The following is a 25,248-nucleotide window of genomic DNA, read 5'->3' as shown; positions in this document are numbered from 1 at the left end:
CTCTTTATTCACAAGATGGTAAAATCACAGCAGTTATTAACCTAACTTAAATTAACTGCTTATTATTATAGAAAGTCATCAAATGTACTTAGCATTCTTTAGAGCCCGACACTCAATTAATATAACATGAAATTGAATCAACTCAAGCATCTAGAGACACAAAACCTAGATTTAAATGAAAACTTCAGCCGCATCCACCTCAGGGTCTGAAAATTTGAGATCACCTACCCCATTTTCTCAATTGCACCACGCACAAACCCTCATTTATATCCCGTATCGTATTTACCCAGAAACAAATGAAAGTGTGGGAAAACCACCTCCATGATTAAATTTTACAGTGGAAGCTAAGCCCAGTGGGCTTTGCACCCTTTGAAGCTAGCTCTGCCTGACTGAAGGCCAGATCTTCAGAAATGATTAGTACCACTGGGGCCGCACTGCCAGAGCTGCTCACGTTTAGTCAGACCCTTAAAAGAAGCAGTAAAGCAGTTTTCAAAGTAGCATTCAGCGCTCCGCTCCCCCGCTAGGAATACAGCAGCACGCTACAGGAGGCTGGATCCTCCAAGGAGCTCTTGACTGCTGAGCACTTCTCAAAATCAGGATGTTTCCTTACTGGCTTCTATGGAAGACGCCGATGATTACATTCTTCTGAAAATCCTGTCCTAAACACAGTCACTGAGTTCCATTTATGGCTGGCCAACACCCATAACTCCTTATTATGGCAATAAAAGATAGGAAATGTTTGATTTTCTAATGTTCAAGAATATCCTATACGGAAAACGTGCAAACTCTTCAGTGTTCATCAAAGAGGAAGAAAGCGCTCATTCGATGCTGCATGTGAAAGCAGTTTACTGGAAAAGATGAAAACTTATTATTGCCAATTTTGAAAAAAAAACTTTGGCTACTAATGAATAACTAATCTAAGCTAACAATGTCTGGAAATAGTTTTTTTGGAACACGCAAAACTTTGTGACGGATAAAAATTAGGAAATTAAAGCTTATTGTACTATTCCAAATGTAACTGTTTACACTTGAGGAAAAATAATGGAATAATATCCACTTGGAAAAAGTTTTTATTTTAAAAAAAATCCTTTGTAATACTCCCAAAAATCCCTCGGCCAAAAGCAAATGACTTGCTTCTTAACCAGTTAGAAAAAGTAACACGACACTACAGGCACAGTCTTCAATAAACACAGCTTTCTGAGATTCCTTGTCAAAATCTTGCTGGCTGGTAAATGTTTAAGATGCACAAAAAAATCACCCAAATCTACTTGGTATCTTCAAAAAATACATTTTCTCATGAAGCACTGAGACACAGCAAAGAACCTTGTGCTATTTAACTCAGACACGTATCATACCAGCAAGAAGAACCCCCATTGCTCACACAGCTTTGCTCAAGGACCCTTCAGCTCCCACTGCTGCAGCACTGTGCTCCCACTGGAGCCTCGGGCCCAGAGACTCCACCACCAGTGCAGCTCTGACGTGGGCACCTCACCTTGGTCAAATGGTCCAGTTTAAGGAACCTCATGTTTTAGGCTGGGAGAAAAGAGATGGCTCTATCAGAGGTGAAAATAATGATGCAATGAGAGTTTAATGGGGCTGCCCCTCTACAAAACCCCAAATTTTTCCAACTAAGGTGATGCCATCCATCCATCCATCTACATGTATGTTTGTATGCGAATACAGGTCTTCAGCTATTCACTTGAGTTCACTCCATGCTTTCCCACTGTTCAGGAAATTTGTTATTTAGGATCGCATTTTGAAAGTACATGAGCCATGTATATGTTGTTAATTTAAGAATGTAGTTGCATGTCTAGCAACCAAACGATTTTAACATTTGCAAGTATAAAGCTTTCCATCTGCATACAGCTCTGGTGGTTTTTTTGTTTGTTTGTTTGTTTTGTATACACACCTCCAAATACAAAAGAGTGCAACTCCTGTGAAAATTCAGTCCCTGAAGCCAGTTTTATCTGTAAGAGGTTGCTCTTACAGAACTCAGGATAGATCATTCTTCTCTCAGAGACAATGTCCCTTAAATTACATTAAAAATTTCCAAATAAAAAGCAAACATGGGACTTTTCACTCTCCCAGTTCTTCTCCCTAATTCTTAAAATGTAGCTGTCTCTCTGTCCTATCAGCTCTTGAACACATACTCAAGCTTCAGCAACTCCACCAAATTTAGCAAGGTTATCCACAACATAATGAAAACAACTGAAGCAAAGGCATGCAACACTGGGATCCTGGTTTTGAAGTCCATCACATCTCCCGTGCTTTGCTAAATGCTTCCATTTGCACACAGATGGAATGAACTTGGGAGAAAAGAGGGGGGAAACGTCCATCCTTTCTACCACTAGTGACAAACTCTTAAAATCAGAATAGGGTGACTTTTGATTTTGTTTCATTTTTATTACAACTAAGTTTAATAGCTGATGCCAATTCATTGTCATCGCAGTATTGTGTGTCAACAATAATTACCTCGTGGTGTTTAAAAAAAACAAGCACTCTTAAATATTATATCCTGTTTCTTCACTCTGCAAAAGTAAAATCAGCAGCAGCAGCTGTTACGCAGCCTGCACATCCAACATGAACAAGTTCCTAAATGTGTTTAAGCCCTACCCAAGGAGTTTTCACTTCCTTTTTATGGTTCATGTAGGAGAATAATCTTACCTAAGAAAGAAGTCCACTGATGCACCTTCATATTATATGAATGAAAACCCTTACAGTCTCAAATAACCAAAATGTAACGCAGAAAATCCTTCTAAATCTTTCTAAAGCTACTGTGAACTTCTTTTCTGTATTCAAATGTTAAATTCAATCTCTTTAAAGAAGGCTTTTTTGTTTGTTTTGCTTTGTTTTTCAACAAAAACATTTCTGCTTTCAGACTGGAGTCACAAATCACCGCATTAACACAAGGAAAAAGGTAATCATTTTGTGTTTTCTGCAGAAACTCGGAATACAAGAAATTGTGTTTTCACCTTCACAAAGACATTACGGACTTTTTATTCTGTCCTCATTCCAAAACAACACATCTATATTGGTGCCTAAGTTGACAGTGGAGAACAAAGTTCAAGGGAGAAATATAATCCAGCTGGTTTCCACATGCCACAGCCACCAGGATTTACCAGCCCACGTACAGCAGTGGGCTCCCACAGCTGTCTCACACATCTGGAATGGAGCAAGACTTCTCACTCCAGGTCTCATGTAGCTCAGATCCACTGCACAGCTCTCTGCCATGGCATACCTACACCTGAGTGATATGCATCACAGAGATGAATCGCTGAAGAACATCATGAAGTGCACAGAAATTGAACAGATTAAGAATGCTTGGAGTAGCATCAATTGACCACTCTCCACAACAATATACATTTTAATGAAATAATAGATTCCTCTTAAGCAAGCTGTATAAAGCATTGCATTCGGAGAAAGACAGACTTAAGCACACCACTGTTGTGCCTCTGAGAAAATACAGCCATCTAACCTGCAACAGCCAAGAGAAAAGCTGAGCTATTGCAGAGGGTTAACCAACAAGGCTGTTGAGCACAAACACTAACCTCTGGGTAACCTCCAACGTCATGCACATCGATTCCAAGTAGATGTCCAAGTCCGTGTGGCATAAATATTGCACCCAGATGAACCTTCACCATGTCATCTACGTTGCCTTTCAGAATGCCAATTTTAGTCAGCTCCTCCAGATGGACTCGGTCAGCCAGACGGTGCATATCAGGCCAGGCGACCCCTCAGAGAGCAGAAACAGGCAGCTGAGTTAACTATTGCTACAAGTTTTTAGAGACAGCTTTCAAAAGGCAGATGCAACAGATGTGCCCTTTGTATAAAAAACAAAGGTGGAAAGAGCACATTAGCACAGAAATATTTCAAACAAGACAAAACTATCTTGGCATGCAGCAAAGCCCAGAATACTACAGACAAGACACAGCAGCATGCTATAATCCAGGTCCACATGAAAAAGATTAAGACACTGCATCTATGTCTACAGAGATGCAGGTTTATCAGCGAGTTTTTCAGCTGCAAAAAGCAGTCATTTAGAATTATTTTCTATAATGATTATACCTACTTAGGACACTTGAGAAGGACGGTACTTTTGTATGGATGTAGAAGATTTAAAGCCCATATTTTTCTGGCAAAGACACTCTACAGAAATTAATGATTCCCTTGTGTTAACGAGCTGCGTAAAATACAAGTCCTCTAATACACATACTGCAACAGCATTACAAAATACTGCTGGTTGATTGCAGATAGAGTGCCAGGATACATTAGACTTCTATTATTTTGGTATAGGATACAATTTTGTTTGACAAACTGCTGGGGGGAGGAGTGAGGAAAAAAGCAGTTCTTTTGTTAGTAACAGCACTGTCTTAATTAGTTCACCATGGCTTTGAGTCATACAGAGCAGTTGCAGAGTCAAGACAACTAGGTCTAAGGTACAGTAAAAGAATGTTTTCCTTGTTCAATTTTGGCATGATTAAATAAATAAATAAACAAGCAATTTTTAAGGCCAAAGCCCCATCAAGTTCCATTGCTTTAATCCAGTTAAATACATGGCTTTAAGGTCTTGTGAACATAAATGCCGTATCAAAATCATATTAGCACTCTTTGCTAACAGTACTGAGGCCTCAGAGGTTGAAATAAAATCATCCTTTGGGAGGGCTTCAATAAAATCCAGTTGTCTTAAAGAGCTCTGATACAAAGGTCACCAAATGCTGCTCCATCCCGCATCCCATGCCCACAGATCCCACACACCTCAGGGCTCTGCACAGGTCTTTTCTTTACTAAGAATAAATCCGCCTATAATCAGTTGTCTTTTGACCAGTGCTGAATGCAATTTTATTTGACAAGATTTTAAATATTCTCTTTTTTGAATATTGAGTGAATCTAAAGAAGTGAGAATTCGAATACAAAGTTATTTCACAGCTCTGTCATGATAGACCCCAATCTATTACCCGATAAAACTGAAACAATTACAATCCATCACTCAACTATTACTGACATCAAACTCCAGGTATTACCAAGTCCCAGCTGTTTTCCTAGTCATTGGAAACAGGAATACAGAATTTCTGCATGTATCTGCCAGTTCAGCTTCTGTCATTTGCAATCAATGCAGACTGTTCTAGAAGTCATCCTTAATATTCTTTCTGGGCAAATAACATGCTCATTTGAGAGCCCTCCCATGGTGTCCCAGGTGAATACTACTGTATTATTTTCATCCCCACGGCTGCAAAACCACGTACAATATTTGACCATGGTCAAATATTGAAGCCTCCCTCCCCTTAGGATATATACAAAGGTCAGAACTCTGCTGCTGTAAGACAAAGCACAACTGTACCCCAGATGCTCTGAATAAACGTAAAACAAGGTGCCTGGGAGAGGAGCTGTCTGCTGCTTGCTGTAAGGCTTCCCTCCACAACTGCAGCGCACCATTTGTCTCAATGCAAACCTACAGACTCCACTTAGAGACATATGGCACCCTTTACCAAACGCAGGAGAGACGCAACTAACAGGAGATAGAAGGGTAAGCTGATCATAGATGCAAACAGCCAAAGCACACATTCATTTTTCTGCAGAAGTTTAACAGAACAGACCAATGATACTACTCAACTAAAAAGGCTGCTATGCCTGTAAATCCCGAGTATCTCCGAATGAATCCAACGCAGCCCATTCTTCCCACGCTTTCTGCTTTTTTCTTTTTCCCTCACTGAGAAAAAGCACAGCAATTTTCCCTCTCCCCCTGGAGCTCTGCGTTCTGCATCTGTTGTGGATTTTTTTCATCTTATCTTCTCATTAGAGACTGAGAACAGCAAAAAGCTCCACTGCAAAATAAATTACGGAGAGGGATGGAAACCCTGCAGCTCTGGGCTCTCTTAGATCAAGGGCAGTGCTCTGAACAGAGCCCTGCCGAAGGACTTGGGACCGCTCCTCTCCCTCCCAGGTGGCGCCACCAGCTCTGCTGGATGCAGGCAGCATTCAGAGCCCTCTGCAGTTGCACTGAGCACTGGGATGGCACTGCCCAGAGGTGCCCTGCTGACTAGATCTGAGCTCCTTCGGTAAGCCAGTGGGTCTTCAAGTAAGTGGGAGTTCAAGGATGTTAAAGAAAGCATGTTTTTATGAATGATATTTCTACTGTACTGTTTGGCATTTTTGGAGTATTATTACTCCACTCTGCTCCAAACCATGTAACCATGTACTGTACAGCAGTCACACATACACAGAGTGACCCTTCTGTGCCTCAGCTAAACCAGTGGTGCCATCCCAGTCTTGTTTGCAGTGAACAGATTCCCAGCATGCTAGGAATAAACTTTTGATAATTGAGTAGAAACAGATTTTCCACCTTTTTTTTTTTTTTTAAAGATCAGATTTGATGAGCAAAGAGGATCAGAATGCCAAGTTCTCTTCAAACATTTTCTAGTACTCTTATGGCCTCAAAAGCTTTAAGAGAAACAACTACAGCAATTTATTATCAGCAATAAGCTGAAGAAAGGAAGCCATCCTAATCAATAAAGAACTCTCCCTAAATACCTATTTTTAGCCTATTTTACAAAAGTTACATGATGTTCACACACATCAGCTTTCAGGATTAGCCATGGTCTAGTAGAGGGCTCTGTCACTTGCTGTAAGCTGACACAGCAGAAGGCAAACATCATATTAACATTCCTGCAGCAAGATGAAATGGTTAAAAACAACTAAGATCCAAAAACCCCTCAGCACTAGTGGATCTAACACCAGTTATGTGTCACTGCAGCAGCTGATGGTGTTGCAACACCACTCTGCATTAGCCTCACACCACCAGTCACCCCAGAGGATGTTTTACTGTTTTATTATTCAGCACTATTATTTTTAAGCTTTGAAGAAGTTTATCATAGTTGCAGATATGCTTTTGTGTAAAAAGGTTAGTAACAATTATCTTTAGGCCAATTTATACACTAATTATACTCCACCGACAGATGAGGTTTAGAAAGGTAGATTGGAGGGTCCTTGGACTTTAGCTTGTACCAAAATGAGTCTGCACTCAGGAAAATCTGCTGATGAAGTGTCTGTTCCATCCTTCATTCTCTGCCAAACGAGATACTGGGTAATACAGGTCACTGAACCAACAGTTGGCTCCCCAGGATAGCTCGTTAGCAGGGCTTGTTAGGCTGTGATTTGTTACCTGCTGCACAGTATACTCTTGGGTAGGAGAGCAGGGCAAAAGGCAGCTCTTCCAGCCCCACACGCAGCCCAAGGCTGTGAGACCCCCAGGTTACAAAGTGAACTATACAGCAGGGATACGTACAATAACGAAATGTGATAAATTGTGATTAAAGCATTTAAACTACAAAGGTTATTAATTTTCTGCTAACAGTATGACAGAGCTCCACAGAAGTGTGAGGTGTTGAGTTAAAAGAACAGCAAACTGAACCTGAATGTTACCCAATGTTCTTAGATGGGACAGTAAAGAGAAAGATAACACGTGTATTGTCTTACTTCTCCAGAGCTATTTCCCCTCTAATTTTCTCTTTGCCAAAACCGCTGAATTTCAGATAAAACACTGTGCTGCAGAACAGAGGAGGATCTACCCCATAAGGAGATCTTTTTGATCCTTCTACTGACAGCAAAGATTTTTGTTCCAAAAAAAGAGAAAGAAACGCTTCCAGTGAAACCAGCAATTAAAAGCATATCTATCTCTTCATGAACAGCCCATAACTTTTTCAATAGCAGAATGACAAGTAAGAGTTGACATATCACACCACAGCTGTTCGTCAGTTGTTGTTACCTAGCTGCTATTTTTATCCAAGTGATTATTTTCCAAAGTTTTATTACAGGCTATTCCAGAACATAAAGTCAAAGCAGCACACACAAGTAATTTAGAATTACTGCATGGTATTTAGCCACTTTGGTCGGAAAGTGCTCTGAAAAGGCCTAACAGGATTTTTTTGGCTGCTACTTAGGGTACTTTGTGGTTGTAATGTGACAATGATTAAACCACAAATGATTTAGCAGAACTTTTTTGTTGTTCTAGGGTGGGCTGGTTTTTTTTTTTTTTTTTTTTCCAGCACAAATGTCACAATCCTACTAAAAAAAATAGCATGGCAAGGTTGTAGGAACTTCTCCCCAAACTGTGCTAAGGTTAAATTACACTTATTTTTTAGAGTCTACAGACAAGGGCAAAAGGCCTGGCATCCTCTGGCAGTCCCACTAAAACACAGACAGAAGATGCAATCCCTGGCCAGCCAGCCACTGGGACAGCCCAGCATCTGCCAACGAGCAATAACCATATCAGAAATAAAACAATAGGTCCTTCAAAGTTTGAATCAAGTCCAGTTGAAAAACCAAAGCAAATACTGTTTAAATTATAAAATGATTTATTCCCTTTTCATTTGAGTGCTAGAGAATAATTTGCTACATTTCTGGTTTTTATGCTTTCATTATGGCAACCTAGATGGAATACCAAGCAGTTGCTCAGCCTTCCAGCCAGGTAAGGTGACTCTGGGCCGCCAAAATTCCATACTTGAGCAACGACAGCATTTGGGCAACAGTGAGGCTGATCACAGCTCTGTATGCTGTGCGGGGGGCCGTTACCTGAATGAATCACAGCCAGCATTAAACACTAATTCTTCCAAAAACTTCCCCCAGAGCATTAGGAGCTATCAAATAGAACCAGCAGTGACCTCCCCCCTCCCCCCCGCCTCCAACACACTGAGCCCTGTGCGAAGGACTGAGAAGCCTTGTGCTCTTTACTCATATAATGGAATTTCTTTTCAACCAGTATTCTCAAAAGTTTTAAGCAGTAAAACCCATCCTACTCATTTACAGAAACAGCATATGATGCTCTACAACACATCCTAAGCAACATTCAGAACTTCACCAATTTGAATAGATGCAGACGTGGAGCAAGAGAAGGGATTTTTTCCATGTCTGGAGAGATGCAGTGTTTGGACTGAACTGACTGCACTGTCAGATACTATGAATTCTTTGCACATTCCTTCCACATAGGGGTATGCTGCAAAGAAGAGGAAAAAGACTGGGGGACAGAAGGAAGTGCATGGAGGGAGTAATTACGGTGTGGAAACTTATCAATCTTTGAAGCTTTAAAAGACTGTTTAGATAAGATTTAGGGCAAACAGAATAATCTTTGTCTAGCAGGTTTGCACTCTGCCAGCTACAGCTGATGTAGTGTCAAGATCGAACGACTCATGAACTTTGTACTCCAACTGAAATTACAGCATGTAACGTGTACATTTCCTGAACACTGAACTGGAGGAAAATCAGTGCACAACACCACACTGCAGTGGGCTATTCCAACAAAGCCACTGCTAACATCAGGACTGTACGATGTTATGCTGGTACAATCTGCCACAATTAGAACAAAAGGATATATTAAAAAAATCTTAAAAATATTTCCTTGAAAAAAGACAGAAAACTGCTGCCAGTGTAGGCTCTAAGAGTTTTCATTGCTCTGCATGTGGAGCATCTTTGAAGACTCACAGAAAGTAGAGAAGTCCAGGTGCAGAGCCCAGCTGGAAAGCTGTGGCTGGGCTGTGACTCTGAGCAGCTGCCCAGGACGGCGCTGTGAGCGGCACACACTCAGCTCCAGCTCCCAGTGGAACAGCCCAACTGTCGGGAAGTGCTGGTTTTATGCACTTGGAAATTGCTCAGCGTTATTTTTGTCTTCCTAACGTTGCAGTGGTCACTGTATGCATGGGTCAGCTCCTGTTATTAGTCACAAGCAGCAAGGAATGGCTCCCAGAAGGTTTGCAGTGAGACTCGTAGTCTGAAATCCCGCATTTCAGCAGATCAGCGTGTGCACAGAGGGACTGAGAATCTGCTGAATTCGACTTTTTCTGTTCCCTCTTGCTGTAGTTAATGTTGTTCTGGACAAGGTTTGGTTACAAGTCAAGCAACAAACTCTCCAGTAACCAATGGCACCATCTTTATGTTATGGTACCTCACAAGAATCAAGGATTGCTCCTTGACTGTCTGCACTGTTTGTGCATCCTCCATTCTTTCAGCCTTTATTTCCTAGGTGGTGACTGATGGTTTAGGCTTTTACACTGAGAACAACGGAATTAACCACAGAAAGCTGTAGTACCTCTATGTGTACATTTCAGAAAGCAAGTACTCAAAGGGAAGCTTATTTATGAACATTAACGATAGCAAGAAAAATAGAGCAAAGTCCATTCAATAGAGAAGATAGACAGCAGACTACAAGTATCTTTTTATAGCATAGATTGACAAGATTTATTCTCAAATCTATCTTTAACACAATAACACAGTCTGAAGTGCGAGAGGAAAAAAATACCAGTGTCATTCCGTAGGACTTGTGAATATTAAGTATTGGTTATAGCATGCCCTGAAAGCATTTGCTCTTCAGGAGAGTTTGTATGAAATCTTCAACTTCTGCTATTACATTTTTGTCTGAGAATAATTGTTTTGTTTCAGATATTACAGCAAATTAATAACCACCAGCAGCACTTTCCCCTAAAATATGACCATCTGAATGGAAATAATTCAAATGGACACGGGAATAATTCATATGGACTTTCTGAAATTACACAAACTATAAACTAGATTGTGCTCCCACACCCTTCCCTATTGTGCTATTGTCAAAGGTCTGGTTTACAGTCCCCTTTCTTTCTAAAACATCATCTAAATTAGCTACTGGTTTTCTGCAGCAAAACACACAAGCGCACTTGCATGGTGTTCTACTGAGTACATAAGTACATCTCTGGGCTACTTAAAATAAAAAACAAATGACTTGAATGTGAAAGACATCCACTGTATGTGAAAGAGAACCTTATTTATTCACTGAGAGGAGTACATATTAATAGCAGTTTCAGTTATTTTTTTGAGGCGCAATGTGTTTTAATCTCAGTTGAATACAGCGACAATTACTCTAAAGCAGCATTCAAAATAGCAGCAGACAAAAAATAAACCTCAGCTCTTTACCAGAGATAGACCGAAGTGCTGAAGTAATCTGTAATGCAATTTTGAATTTGCAGATGTTCCTAAGCATAGTTCTGCTCAATTTAGTAACAGAAACAACTGCCAGTAGTATAATCTGCAGTGTCAAATCCACTAGCTATTAGTTTCCTATTAAATAGTTTTTTGGGTTATTCTGATCTCTGTTCTTAGTACTATCCTACCCTCCACTATTCTTCTTCGAAGAATTGCTAGAACGTGACTAGGTCAGAGAACAAAGAATCACACTACTACTTTGAATTCAAATTGTACTGTTTTCTGTTGTATGAAGTGGATTATTTATGAAAGTGTTAACACAGTCACTGAACATTACTCTTTATGCGATCATCACACAGAAGAAACAAGACCTGAACATTTACATATTAAAATGTTGTCAATACTCCACTCAAAATTTCATATTCTGCTGTACAAAGTACATCCCCTAGGTTTATATCTACCTTCACGAGCTTTACCATTTGAGTCTCTCAGCAGGAAACAAACGGGAAGGAGACAAAGCACTGGAAAATGAATAGGCTGCTTTTGATTTGTCCTAATTTACAACAGCCCTTGGAAAGATGTACATGGAGGAAACCAGTGAAAAAAGGCCTCTCTATTATAACAAGCCTAGGAAGCTACACCAACGAACAGAAATTGTAGAAATCATGAGAAAAGGCACAAAAAGTGGACAGAGTTTCACACAGCAGCTCACCACATGTAGAGTTACAGCTGTCCAGGAGAAGATCAAGAGACCAACAGCATTTATCAGAAAGGCATAACCTAGAAGCCAGAGGCAACATGATACTCACCATCTTGAATAGTAAAACGCAGAAGGTAGGAATAAGCATATTTACCTAAGAACTTTGGAAAACAAACCAACCAACCAGAGCTACAAGTCCTACAGGGAAGCCCTATAGCAGTGCCAGCACCCTGTGGAGGAAAGGTTTCACGCTGCATTGGTGAACAACTTCTGTGCAGATTTGGAACCTTTTTTTTCTTTTTTATTTTATTGAAGCAAATAAACAAAACAAGCATCAATCAGCAAATGTTCCCAGCTGCCCTCCTAAGGTTTGAATGCAATTTTGGTTCAGTGCAGACTTTGGATACACAAGTGTTTTAAATCATGTAAGTATAGAGATAGGGAATTGAGTGGTTGCCAACCTGGCCTTCCTCAACTGTTCCTTGGGAATGGTTTGCAATACAAAAAAGCCTTTTTTTAATCAGAATTTAGGATGACAGAACTTACTGATTGAGGTGTTTCAATTCATTCACTCTCTCCCAAAAACCATTACTAAGATGCATAGCAGAGATTGGAGAATGTTTTTCAGCTTCTTTTTTTTGTAAAACATGCACAAGTTCTGTACAGTACTAGGAATGTTAAGTACAACAAGCTCCTTTCCTTCCCCTTCTCCTGTGACTTTCCATTACTCTCCAGAATAGGCAGAAATGTGCAGTGATCCCAGTGTGCAAAGGGATGTAAACGGAAAGTTCATGATTACTTCAATATTTAGCTCATCAATCTCAAAGATAGTGTTTGTGACCTTGTACATTCATCCAAAATAGCTTTAATTGCAAAACTAAATATAAGCATATTCCTTTTTATTTTTTATCAGCACAGTAGCAGATTGAACGTGTCTGAGAAATTTCAGTGCTGCCACTATCCTGTCCTCATCAAGTCTGAGTTACAGAACTCTAATTCCTAACATTCCTGAAATGCTTGAGATAATAATCCAAAAAATAATCATCAGAAGTCAGCTGAGAGACTGGGGACAACGTGAAAACGCTGCAACTTGTTACAGGACAAAAAAGAAGCCATTCCACAGCAACTTTGCAATCACTGTTGGACCCTACGCACCACTAACAGTAAGGGATCCACTGGACAAGAGTGATACTCAAAGCTGGGTTACATCTGGATGTTCTTCATTCACAGAAACATTAAGTTACCCTTATGCTTGCAAAACAACTCCTCCCTTGCTAAGAGCTAGAGCCAGAAACTGTCATCGATTCTCATCAACAACTCTTGGTTTGAGGACTGACATTTTTTTTTGTACATTTCAGCATGTATTGAGAATCATGAGAGGTTAGAAGGGATGCCAGGAGGGTTATCTTGTGCAAGCCCTGGTTCAATACACATTTTCTAGAAGTTCTAAGGAGGGACTTTCAGCAAAGCCAATTATTTTACGCGCTTATTCCAACAGATTTATATTGATCATCAACAATACTGGTCTCCCAGGTATAACTTGTAACAAATTATTTTCTTATTTAATAAAGCTATTACATCAGCATTGGATCTAACTAACATGATAAACAGAATGAGGCAGGAGCCAGGATTTAGTGAAGGGACAGAGCAGAGTGGTTACTGCTGTCTTAAGAGGAAAAACTTCAGACACCTATTTTCAGTGGCAAATTGAGAATCTGATAATGTCACTGCTGGGAATTCACAACTACTCTTGCCTTGCTCTCAGATTCCCATCAAGATGCTTGGCAACTTGCTTCAGGCATCTTTATTTTTACTTTTTTTTTTTTATATGTATGTTCAATAATCATTTTCCTTCCTTCAGCCAGTGCCTGGCTTAACAGTTCTGCAGCCTGATTTTCAGAAAGGCTGGATGCTCACAGCTGTAACAGAGGTCAAACAGCTGTGTTTTGAGCAAGAGCACTATGTTAAACACTCTTTAATCTCCAGTCTGGTGAATTCCAATCCTGGAATCCAAAATGAGTCAGTAGCTTTTAAAGCAGCTTTGTGGAAGGGGAACTGCTGCACACTTCCACATGACCATGATGAAGGGCAAGAGGAGATGCTACCTGTCAGAGATACCCATACTGTTACTGTGAGCACTCTCAGAAAAACTAGTGAGGACATTAATAATTCTGGATTCAGAGCAGGTTTAGAACAGTCAATAAACAGACTGTGGGCCAAGCATGACACAAAAGGTTAAAATAAATAAATGAATAGCTGGTCATTAGCCAGCCTTCTGGTACGCGCATTGCATGAAGACAGCAGAGGGGGAAACTATGCATATATCTGCAGTGGTACTGAAGTCCCCATCATCCTAAAATGCGAAATCTCTCCATCTTGCTCACTTTCTGTATTTTAGTTTTCACAGTGGAGTTTTAAAGGGTGTGAGCTGAATTCTTTTCAGATCATTTCCACGGGTGATGTGCTCCACGAGCACACCTAGTGTGCCTCAAACACTCTAGCAAATCTAATGAGATCAAAAAACAACAAACAAGAGAGACAAATCAAGACACTAACTTCTGGAATAAATTGGGACACTTAGCTTTACAGTTTCACTGTTTTTAATAACTCTGTACAACGTCTATATAAAAATGAATTGTTACTCAAATCATTGTTCTGAGTAAGAAGTAGATGCTCTCTCATAGTGAAGGGAATGGAAGTGTCAGTATTTTGCACATCTGCCCCTGTATTTCAGCTTTGTGGAAGAGTAAATCTAACCCAGATGGACTCAACACATTAAGAATATCCCCTAAGCAGAAATGCAGCATTCTTCTCTGGCATTTTGGATCACGAATCTGACTTTGTAGGAAAGAAGCAATTATCCCACTGCCACACAAGCTCACTGTTTTGACTCTTTCACTTCAGAGACTTAGAACTGCTGCTTTTGTACACTATCCACATTCAATAGTATCCAAATTGCTGCTTACGCAATAGAACAGAATATGTCCTTCTCCTCTTTTATTTTATACGGATTCAGTTTGCGGCAGGAGTTGTGATGACTGCACTGAACTTGGACTATGATCCCACAGAGAGCCTTTAGCTTTCAGAGTATGTTATCTGGCTTGCAGAAGGAGCTCTGTCCTCTTTGATGGAAGGTATGAAGATCCACAGATGTGATTTGAGCTGTGTGCATTTTTGGACCACACATATGACTTAGCCAGATGAATACCTTTCTACAATAAAGTAGGATGTCTTAGAGTATTTTAAGTTATGATGACTGATAATAACAAGTATAAACAAAAATAGCAGGGAGTCTATGTCTCAGAAAGAAACTTCACTTAGCAGTTGGTTTTACATGAGAACCAAATTGAGGAAAAAAAGAAATTCCCTCTTCTGATTGATACACATCTACATAAACCATTTAGGGTGATTAGCAAATGTGTGTCCTTCCAAAACCAGTTATATAATGCAGTATTTGGTTAGTGACTCTCTGCAGCACTTGCTTTCTATCTCGCAATGAGAAAGACTCTGGGAATGATTAACCTTCTGAAGACAACAACTAGATGTCCCCTGTGACCCTTTGCCACAAGGCATAATTAAGGCCCAGTTCTGCAGCTGGAGAGAAGTAACATTTTCTACAGTTGCTGACTCTGCTGCGTAAATTCTTTTTACTCAGCCTGCCACATTAATGGTTATTGTCATGTGAGCCAAGTCACTTGACTGTCTTTTTCCCCTCCTTTGATCTCAGGAACCCCAGAAAATAAAGACAAACAAAAATAACAGCAAAACGAGCAAGGACTCCATAATTCAGAAAATCTGACAAAAATACGATGGGGCTGGGTTTTACACTTACTGACTTCAAACCCCACAAGCTTCTTTTCCTCTTTTCTAATATACCTGAAGTATTTACTTTCTTTTTGACAGAGAGAATAGATGCTGAAAGCTGCAGCCACACCACCCCGTGCTGCTCCCCTTTGTGACAGTAACAGACTCCCTCAGGAGTGATCCTGGTGCTTTTGTATATGAGCTAACCAATTAGGTTTGTTCAAGCAGGCTAAGAAAGCTGCAGCCTCTACCATAGGAACGGCCTCTCCTGTAGAGCAGCAGTGACACGTCCAGTTACATTCACCCCTTGCTGCATCCTCAGCAGCCTGAACAGTAAGAGTCACCAACCACGCTAGGAAACTCAATTTGCTCTGTTTATTCTACAGCCAAATACTGGCCTACCAGGAGATAACACTCCTCATTCAACCCAGTAGTCCAGAAGTACATGACATGGCACTTTTTCTGTCTTCCTTATTCATAGAATGGCTTGGGTTGGAAGACAGCTTGAAGAACTCCTAGTTCCAAGCCTCTGCCATAGGCAGGGTTGCCAGCCATCAGATCAGGCTGCCCATGGGCCCAGTCCAACCTGGCCTTGATCACCTGTCTACAGATCTCCTACTCACATGGCTAGTTAAGGATTCTTGCAACCAATATGTAGAAATATTAGGATTAGTATGCCCTTATTTTTTTTATTCTGTAAACAAATGAATAAGTTCACTGAGCAATTCTTCACATAATCCTGAGTAAATAATTGTATTAGCTCTTAAGTTCTTAAGTTCTGAAACTTATTAGTGTGAAATACTGCTAAAATACTGCATGAAATGTGGCACTGAAATGTAAAGTAAAATATGAACAGGAATCTTTGGGGGAGAAACAGCAGGTGATTGAATATGCACACTGCTATTAAAATGGCAAAATATCTGGTCTCGGTTTTCAGAAAAGCTTCAAGTGTTATTGCTCCATTTCAAGTTGCTCAAATGAACAGTGCTGCTGCCAGCTTGTAAAACAGCAAAATTACATGTCCTCTGACTGGCAATCCAGAAAGCCCACGCTCTCGGTGTCTGATGTCTGAAACCTAATGTGGTAAATATAAAGGACAAGTGCACTCTGAACATTAAGTACATTTTTCTCAAACCTGCTCTATCAGTTTTACTGAGAAACGCTCAAGTACCTTCATCAGTGAAATACTCAAGATCACAGCAGCATTTAGCTCTAAAAGCATTTATTTGCTGCTCTTAAAGTAGAATTGGAAAAAATAAGACTGTCGTCAAGCCAGGCATACACTTGATGAATTAGCTCACCTGCAATTTAAATGCATATATGAAATATCTGATAGCCAGAGCTATCTAAAGCTTCTTAAGGCTAACTGAGCACCATTCTCAAAGATACACGCATCATCCTCTTCTTCATCAGAAGATTTCTATCAAGTTTACGTGACAAATACAGAAAACGCTTGAAATAAATTGAAGCATGACATGTTCAGCTCAAACTCTGACTTCATTCTTTGGCACGAGCTTATATAATACATGGCTGCCAGTGCAAACAGCAGAATAACAACTGTCACAGCTGTACTCATCTTCTAAAAAAAGGGTTTGTTTTTTTTTTTAAAAAAGTGGGAGACCAAAATACATTTTAAATACTGTTAATAGTTGCCTATGTTTTATATAAGTGTTACATAGAAAATGTTGTGTATCTTCTGCTATAAAGAGCTGTTTAAACATGGAAACGAGTTTTGCCATCTTCTTCCTTTCCAGTAGTTTCTAAAATCCAAACATAATTGCCCTGACAACCTGAATACCGCCATCAAGCTTCTCAATTCTTGTTGACATGTACTGATCTTTTACCTGGTTTGACTGCTTTCATGACAGCACGTGATGACTTCAACACTGCTTCGTAGATAGCCCTCTGGTCAGGAGTGAACTTTCCATTTGCAGGGAAGGTGCAGGTGATGTCAGAACCATAGCAGTAATACTCTCCTCCCATATCAAACAGGCTAAAAAGGAATACAGAGAGGAGAAATTGAAATTTTAATTTCAAAGAAATTGTAAGAATAAAGATTTTTTTTTCTTGTTCTGCTCTTAAGAATTATCCACATCTTGGTAGTTGGCCACATAATCCCCATCTGAATGTTGTTCCTAAGTAAAATGAGAGGATAGCAACCTGCTAGCAGAAGGGCATTTGCTATGTTACCTAGAGCTTAAACGGACACTTCCACCAGCTGCGCTGGCCCTGAATGGAAACACTGCAGGAGCTGATGAAGCAAGATAAAAAAATCACACAAAGAATCTTCTTCCAGGTGTTCAGGTCCAGTTGCTGGGACCTTTTCTCAGAAAATGAAATGCCAGCGCCATGTAAAGGCTGTAACTTCAAAACTTAACAGAGAAATGTTAATTAAATCATGGCCTTTTGTATTGAAGTGTCAAAACACATTTGATGGTTTAAATAAAATGTCCCCAATAAAGGTTGACTGCCTCTGCTCATAATACCAACTTTCCTTTAAGACAAACTTACCTAACAGGGCTTAAAGAAGCACACGTTACGGGAAGATCCAACCAGAAAAGAACATTTAGTACAGTTTTCTGCATCAAAGTTAAAAAAAAAAAGTTTTCTTTTATGGGAATAAAACCTCTTATCCTTTGAGAATCATTCTACACACCAACCAATAACTCACCACCAAATGCTCAGCTGCAAGAACACAATCGATAAGAGCAGCTAGTGGATCCCCACACTTCTGTGACAAGTTGGTTAGACATCTGCAACAGTAGTGCCTCCTGGGCCCATCTGATAAAGCACTGCACTTGTTTCAGCAGGCTCAAAAAAATCAGCAAGTTACAAAAAAAAACTATTTGCTAACAATAGTTAGCAAATAGCTTCCAAGTTCATCACGTCTCGATTACAAGGAGGCACATTTTACATGTAAGACTTTGGTTTTGACACACAGTAGGCACTGCTGCGGCCCCCTCTGCTACCAAGTCCCAATCACAGCAGTAATTAGCAAAACCATGCGGCACAGCTCTGCCCCCAGCCAGCACACATGGCCAGGTACAGATAAGTGTAAGCAACCACAACAGGAACTGTGGCACTTGGCTGTAAACATTCACCATTTCTAACCTAACTGCCATTGAAAGCAGCAGACAGTGAGCAAACTAATGCACCCATGATAAAGCAAAGATTGTACTTCAGCAGTGCTGAGACTCCTCTTGCTCCACTGCATACACAGACAGACACGTACTCATGAAGATTTACTCAAATTTTAAAATCCACCCAGCAATTTCCTCTGTGAATGAAATCTCTGCACTCAGTGCAGGCCCTGCTGAAGTCATCACCAGCCTCCCCACAGCGGGCAAGGTTCACTGCAGAGACTTGCAGGACTGGAACTGCAGGAATAAACCCTGTGCTTTACAGATGCAGAAGCGTTGGAAGTTTAAAGCTACAGCAACACACTCTAGGAGGTTACAGAGACTATTGCAAAGATACACATGTAAAGGCAGAGTCAATGCAAGTACTGTTGATGTTTGTTTAAAGATGAAACATGGTATTTTAAAAGAGAAAGTCACTAATTGAAGAAAGATACGCACCAGACAGCAAACATCAGACCCACAAGGTGAAAAAGCAGGATTTGACACCAATATAGCAACTGCAAACAAGCTTAGCCAAACCTCATCATCAGAAACCCCATCAACCCTAAGTTTTTATTTTATGGTTAGACTCCTTTGTATAAAAATTAGTGTTGTATACAGAAAATCACATCTAAGGCTACAGAAAAGTAGCTGCAGCAACTAAGAATTACATAAGAAGCTGCTGGGTTCTCTAACAGACCAACCTGACACACTTGTTAGAATGGCTGCTCATCTTTCAACCAATCCCAAATGGAACTCTTTCAAAAGTCACAAAGTCTCGTGGTGCTTGGTGGGATTTTTGTGTCCTAACTGTCCCATTCTGTAAGTGTCAATTCAGCATGACTGCAGTAAAGCTCAGACCTGCAACTTGTGAAATCCCTGTCCAAATCTACTAGAAGTTACTGTTCTTTCTACACTTTACCTAGAGAGTGGTTAACCTGAACTTACCGCAGGGGGTCACACTATTTCTTGAAAAATTACAAGAATCAGTATTTTCTCAAACTCATTCATTATTTAGTGGCTGTTAAATAGTTGTTAGAACTACTGAAGCACTAAGAAATGGGGAAAAAAAACTATCACAAAGCTGCTGGCACACTAAAGAAGGCTCGCGAGCCAGGAAGCACCATTTGTTCAGGTTTCCTTGCTTCCAGAGAAGAGCAGAGACGAGGGAAGATGATCTTTCAAATTCCACCACAGAGCAATAACCCACCTTCCCGACCACATGCTTCAGTGAAAAAGCATTCAAAACAAACTCCACATTTGGGAGATACTTTGGCTCTTAGTGGAATTCTCTTCCATTTAACTTCAGTTGGGAACACATCCATTAGTTAAAATGTTTCCCAAGACATGGAAATAGACCAAATAATGTTGCTATTGTAGCTGAAGAAATAATGGGAGCCTGAGATGATCCCAGTTTTGTATCCTTGCTTGCCAGGCAAAATATGTGGTGAAGCATACTTGAAGTCTAAGCTGCTATCTTCTCCTGTTCCTAACTGAAAAAAGCTCCTAAAAGCAGGTTGCTTAACTCTTGGTTCCTTAGATAAAATACATTATTTTACCTTGAAATTAGATAGTAACTGCTAGGTAGTAGGATAAACTAATAACTAAATACATACTCAACTGCATGTTAAAAATGAACTGATAATGCAATCCTATAAGGGCCATGTGCAGAAACAACTACTTCATGTTATCTGGACTACTATCAACTACAGCAGCAATATAAACTAATTAAACACACAAATAAGAACAGGCCTCAAACATCTTAATCTATGCTTTACCTTTTAAGGATCATTTAAAGTCAAGTAACATATGCAATAATATAAGTATCTCCAAACATTATTCACTCATCTAAAAAAGGAAATAGGAATGTTACATGTCTAAGGGACTACGTATGTTTTCTATTCTATACAAAACTCCAGAATTCTAGTTAGTGTTGAACAACAACAAATTTCATGCCAGGAGACCCTTCTCTGCTTTTCAGGAAGAGCGCAGTGGTGAAGTGTGGGTTTACATGTACCCAGAGGTAAGGAGTCTGAGGATGTCCCATTTCTGAGGAGCCTCAGATGAGAGAGTGGCCAGAAAAGAACTGTCAGTGATCAGAGAGCGTGGTTACATGTCGGTGTGCTCACTGATGGAGCCTGAACATGATAGAGTCTTTCATTGCACAGATGAATCTCTTTTACAAGCATTGCAGAGAGAATCTAATCTTTCTTTGCATTGTTTTGTCAGGAGCAAAAGCAATGAAAAGCTACCTAGCTTCATTTCAGGGTGAAAAGTGCATGGTATATATAAAACATTTAACAGGAGGAAGACCTAAGCTGTTCTAAAAACTCCACATTACTGTTTTGTTTTCTAAAACTGGTAAGAAGCTATACTACATGTAACAGATACACAAAAAATATTAAATGGCCATAGAACTCCTAAGGGAGATAGGTATATTTATTATTATTTTTTCTCCCAAACATATTGCAAAATACTTCATATGCTTAACTAAAACTGAGCAGTGCAAAGTACTACAAAAATCAGATAACCCGTCAGTTACTCTACTGACAGTATTACAATGTTAGCCAGCAGAGTCAATAAAAGTTGCCTTCTGCATCTATTTTAGAATTAACCTTCAAAACTAACAAGTTGCATTTCATTCCCCTCACAGGCAAGAAGCCTGACACAGCTTAAGATCACACTGTACATAATGCAGTCCCCAGCTGAGAAGCAGCAGAAGCACACACTGCAATCTCACAGCTCCAGCAGGGACCTCTCCAGTTGTCCCTGGAGGTCCTGGGTCACCAACTCCTCCTCACCCCTAGGACCTGGGTCCAGTGCCCTGCTGGAGCAACCCAGCGGGGCAGTCGGGAAGAAATATTTCAAGGATGCTTGAGTCCTGTTGATTTTAAGGAGCATGCAGGATTCTAAGGCACTGCTGTACTGGAAATGCTACGTGATGCTATGCACGAAAGCTCTCTTTACCTTCCCTGGCAGCTGCTCTGGCACAACACAGCTGAGTTGGAAGGTGGCCCTGCCACCTGCACAGAATATCGGCACCACGAAATGCAAATTTCTGCTTACACCTTTGGCTTTAAAATCCAGAAAAATAATAGGTGCTTTAATATCACTTTTAGCTTTCTTAACCTTTGATTGCAAAGCATCACAAATCTCTTTTTCCAACACTTCAGTTAGAAAAATTGTGGTTCTTTTCTGCGTAAAGTCATCGTATACTATTTTTTTTTCCCAAAGTAAAGCATCCTCCTCCTCTAAGCATGTTTTTAACTTTTATAGGCTTGCTGACATTTTTATTGTCAAATAATTTGAAACTGCCAAGCAATGAGGCAAATTATGGCCAATATCACAATGGGAAGGAATACTTTATTTGGGATATCTGAGCCATGTGTATGAATCGCTTGTGATCCAACCACCAACCCAACCCAAAGACAAGCTCTCGCAAGCACTTCTTGGGAAGCCTACAGCTACTCCCATGAGCTCATATGTAAAAGCTGTCACCTTGCTGCTCTGCAGAGCTGCTCTGCATGCACAGTCAGAGCTGGGTCTCCTCGGCAGTTACAAAAGTAAAATTGTCATCTTCAGCAAATGCTGCAGAGCTGCTGTTGCCATGAGTCCCACAAGACCCTGGGTGCAGTGTGTGCTGGGCACAGGGTTGCCAAACCCCAGCTCCTGCAGCCCCTGCCTACTCTCAGAACAAAGCCTTCCCTTCCCCCAGGGATTGCAGGGCCAGCCACGAGAAAGCTGCTATCACCAGGACACGTGTCCTCCCTGTACCTCGGGTTAAAGGTGCACAGGTATGAGTACTGGTGCACTTTACTCAGTTACATTTACTGAGGTTTTAGGGATCTGAGTCATTATTAGCTAACATACTTATAAGCAGCCACAGAGATGAACCGGTGCCAGTCCAGTCCCAGGACAGCAGGAATCAAGGTACACAAAACCCTTCCCTCCTCTTATGGCAAAAAGAGCAAGTCACCCGCAGCTGGAGATTTTGTTCTCTGTAAACTCACTGTATTCTGCTCCAGGTCTGCCAAGAACACACTCTGTGCTTAAGACTTCATGCAGCAATTAAATCTTGAAGCAGCCACACACCAACACAAGTTGACTATTTGTTTGGTTAAACACTTCAAGGCAATTTCAAGCTTGAGGGAATCAGGTATCAGGATTTCTATAAGACGCATCTTTGGAAACGTGCCAGGTGATTTGGAAATAGAGTGGCTTAATAGCCAACCACAAACATAAATTACAGTAAATGATAAAAAAATAAAATAGAGATTCTAGTGACATACTTTTTTATTCACTCGTCTCCTGACCAGCCAAGAATTATCAACTAAAAAAGCAACCTCAAGTAAGATAACATCACAAAGCCCAACAGAGACCTGGAACAGAACAGCATAAAGTCCTGCATACTCAGGAAACTGCTTTAGAAGAGGTGCTCTGCTCTGACTAGCTTCTATCTGACATGATAGAGAGAGGGCTTAGCCAAGATGGCTCCGTGCAAGATGCAGCCAGCCTTGGCCTGCTGACTGTAGGGCCAGCTGTTGTTATCAACACCCTTGCAGTTTAGAGCAACTTCAGAGAAATATTATAGTATTTTATGTGTAGGAAATTGGGTTCCAGAAAGTAAAAACTATAAAGCCTAATGCTTTCTTAAGTCTCACATTCAATAAAAGTTCCTGCATCGCACACAGGTAACACAATTACAGAGACAGCAAATGATGATGTGACTGTTGTTACACACATTGGTCTACGATTTACATGTGGGCTCATATTTTTGTGTTTGTCCTCAGCTCTGTGTCCTCATGTTCACCTTCTCCACTACCTTCCCAAATCTGCTCCTTCTGCAGCACTGTCTCACGACAGGCTCTCCCAGATTATTACAGCTACTAGGAAGCTCGTTTCAACTTTTCACACAGAGATGGCTAAGCTTTGCTTCAAAAAGGAGAGGCTGAAAAACAACAACAGTCTTCACTGAATTTTGAATGAGAGAAGACTGCGTGCCCAAAACTTCTACACTGCCAACTATAAGATGCTCAGTAGCTGTAGCAAGAACATGCACAAGTTTGGGCTGACTGGGTTACCAAAAAGTAAAAAACCAGTAACCAACCAACCAACCTTCCCTGGGTGCTCCTGTCCTGCACCAGCCAAGACTCCCCTCCCTCTCACACCCACAGAAGCTGTGGCTCACACCGTGGCTCTCTGCCTGGCACAGGTGTGCAGTGTGCGTAGGTGTGCGTGGCCATACCCCCAGGTTGCTGGGGAAGGTGTGCCCTTCTGCTCTGCCTCTGGGAAAATGGTTTCCTAAACCAACAGCAATGTGTGGGAGTGCCAGCTCTCTCCCTCAGTAATTTGAGCCAAGCAGAACTTCAGATCCATTTATCTCGCATGATACGAAATCTAAATCCCAATGAATTCAGCAAGCCAGCTGGATGTAAGCGCCGGCTCTGTAAGTAACCCTGTAAGATTTTCTGTGTTATTTCTGATTCTTTTCACATACAGGGTGAGAAGGAATCCCTTGCTTACAAGATTTGTGTACTGAAGAAATTGAAGACAACAACCTTAAGCTCCTGCACTAAAAAAATCAATTTCCATAATCAAGCATCACCCTTCCTTCACCCTCACGTAGTCTGTATCAATGTTGTATTAAAAATGTGATGTTTGACAGCACAAAGAGTCAAGAACCTTCTGATTAGCTTGTTCACAGCTGAATTCACCCTGACAGCCATCTCCCCACGTTTCTGCTAAGCAGAGGGATGTCCTCAGTAAAGAAGGCTTGGGTACAAATAAAGACCGGGCATACTGAGCTGGTATTGCCAGGCTGGGAGAAGGATGAGGCAACAGCCGAGACTTTACGAGACGCAGAAGGCAAAGTGTCAGTGCTGCAAACTTCACACTTCTACTGGACCCATGCGGGCAATATGCCAAGAGAGGCTAACTCCCAGGTGAAGTTCCGACAAACAGATTGCCTTTTCTGCTGAATGGATGCTTTTTTTCCCCTGGTTTTATTATCCATTTTTAATTGGCATATTTAATAAGCAACAGCACTCTATTTAGAAAAGTCGACGTAGCAGAGATGGCAGTGAACACGACGCTCTGGCCCGCTGCCACCTGCTGCGAGCTCCAACAAGGAGTGGGATGTCAGAGCTGCAGGGAGGAGGAGAAAACGTGCAAGGAAAGGCTTGCATTGACTGCTGCACACAGTCACACTGCAGAGGGCAAACCACATCAGCTCCTCGCCAGGAGTAAGAGATACCAGCATAGAACATGAACAACGCAGCTACCTTTTCAAGTAACTCTAGATGCCTACACCGAGAACCAGAGGTACTGTGTAAGCTGAACACCATCTGGCCGATATTTCTGATTCAGGCCACCATTCTCATGTGCTAACATTTGGACTTGAGAGTCTTAACTTTCAGCCCATCCTGGGCACTCTGACCTGGACAAACAACTGCTGCAGATTGCAGGAGTAGGTGAAGTGTCAGATCTTTACTCATTGATTTTCAATGTAAATACTCTTATTACATGTGCACGCTCACACATACATTCCTGTAAGCAAATAGTTAATGCTTCTGATTTTTTCCTTGATGAAAACTGAGATAGAGACCAATGGTACATACTCATGTAATATTTTTGTTTTGTTTTTTTGAGATACTGTAATTGTTCTTAGGATTGTTCCGTCAA

General features: G+C 40.8%; 1 protein-coding gene across 1 annotated transcript in view; it reads right to left on the bottom strand.

The window, feature by feature from the left end:
- The window catches only part of PEPD (peptidase D), a 118,002-nt gene that overhangs the window by 14,706 nt on the left and 78,048 nt on the right, over positions 1-25,248 (bottom strand). The window contains exons 12-13 of the mRNA XM_042876983.1: positions 17,293-17,441; positions 3,549-3,733 (exon numbers count right to left, since the gene is read on the bottom strand). Coding sequence (XP_042732917.1) covers positions 3,549-3,733; positions 17,293-17,441 — 334 coding nt within the window. The remainder of the gene's footprint in view (positions 1-3,548; positions 3,734-17,292; positions 17,442-25,248) is intronic.

This window comes from Lagopus leucura, unplaced genomic scaffold (assembly GCF_019238085.1).
Source record: "Lagopus leucura isolate 7727_CA_CO unplaced genomic scaffold, USGS_WTPT01 Super-Scaffold_100017, whole genome shotgun sequence".
Lineage (NCBI taxonomy): Eukaryota > Metazoa > Chordata > Aves > Galliformes > Phasianidae > Lagopus > Lagopus leucura.
This window is presented reverse-complemented; position numbering and strand designations above follow the sequence as displayed.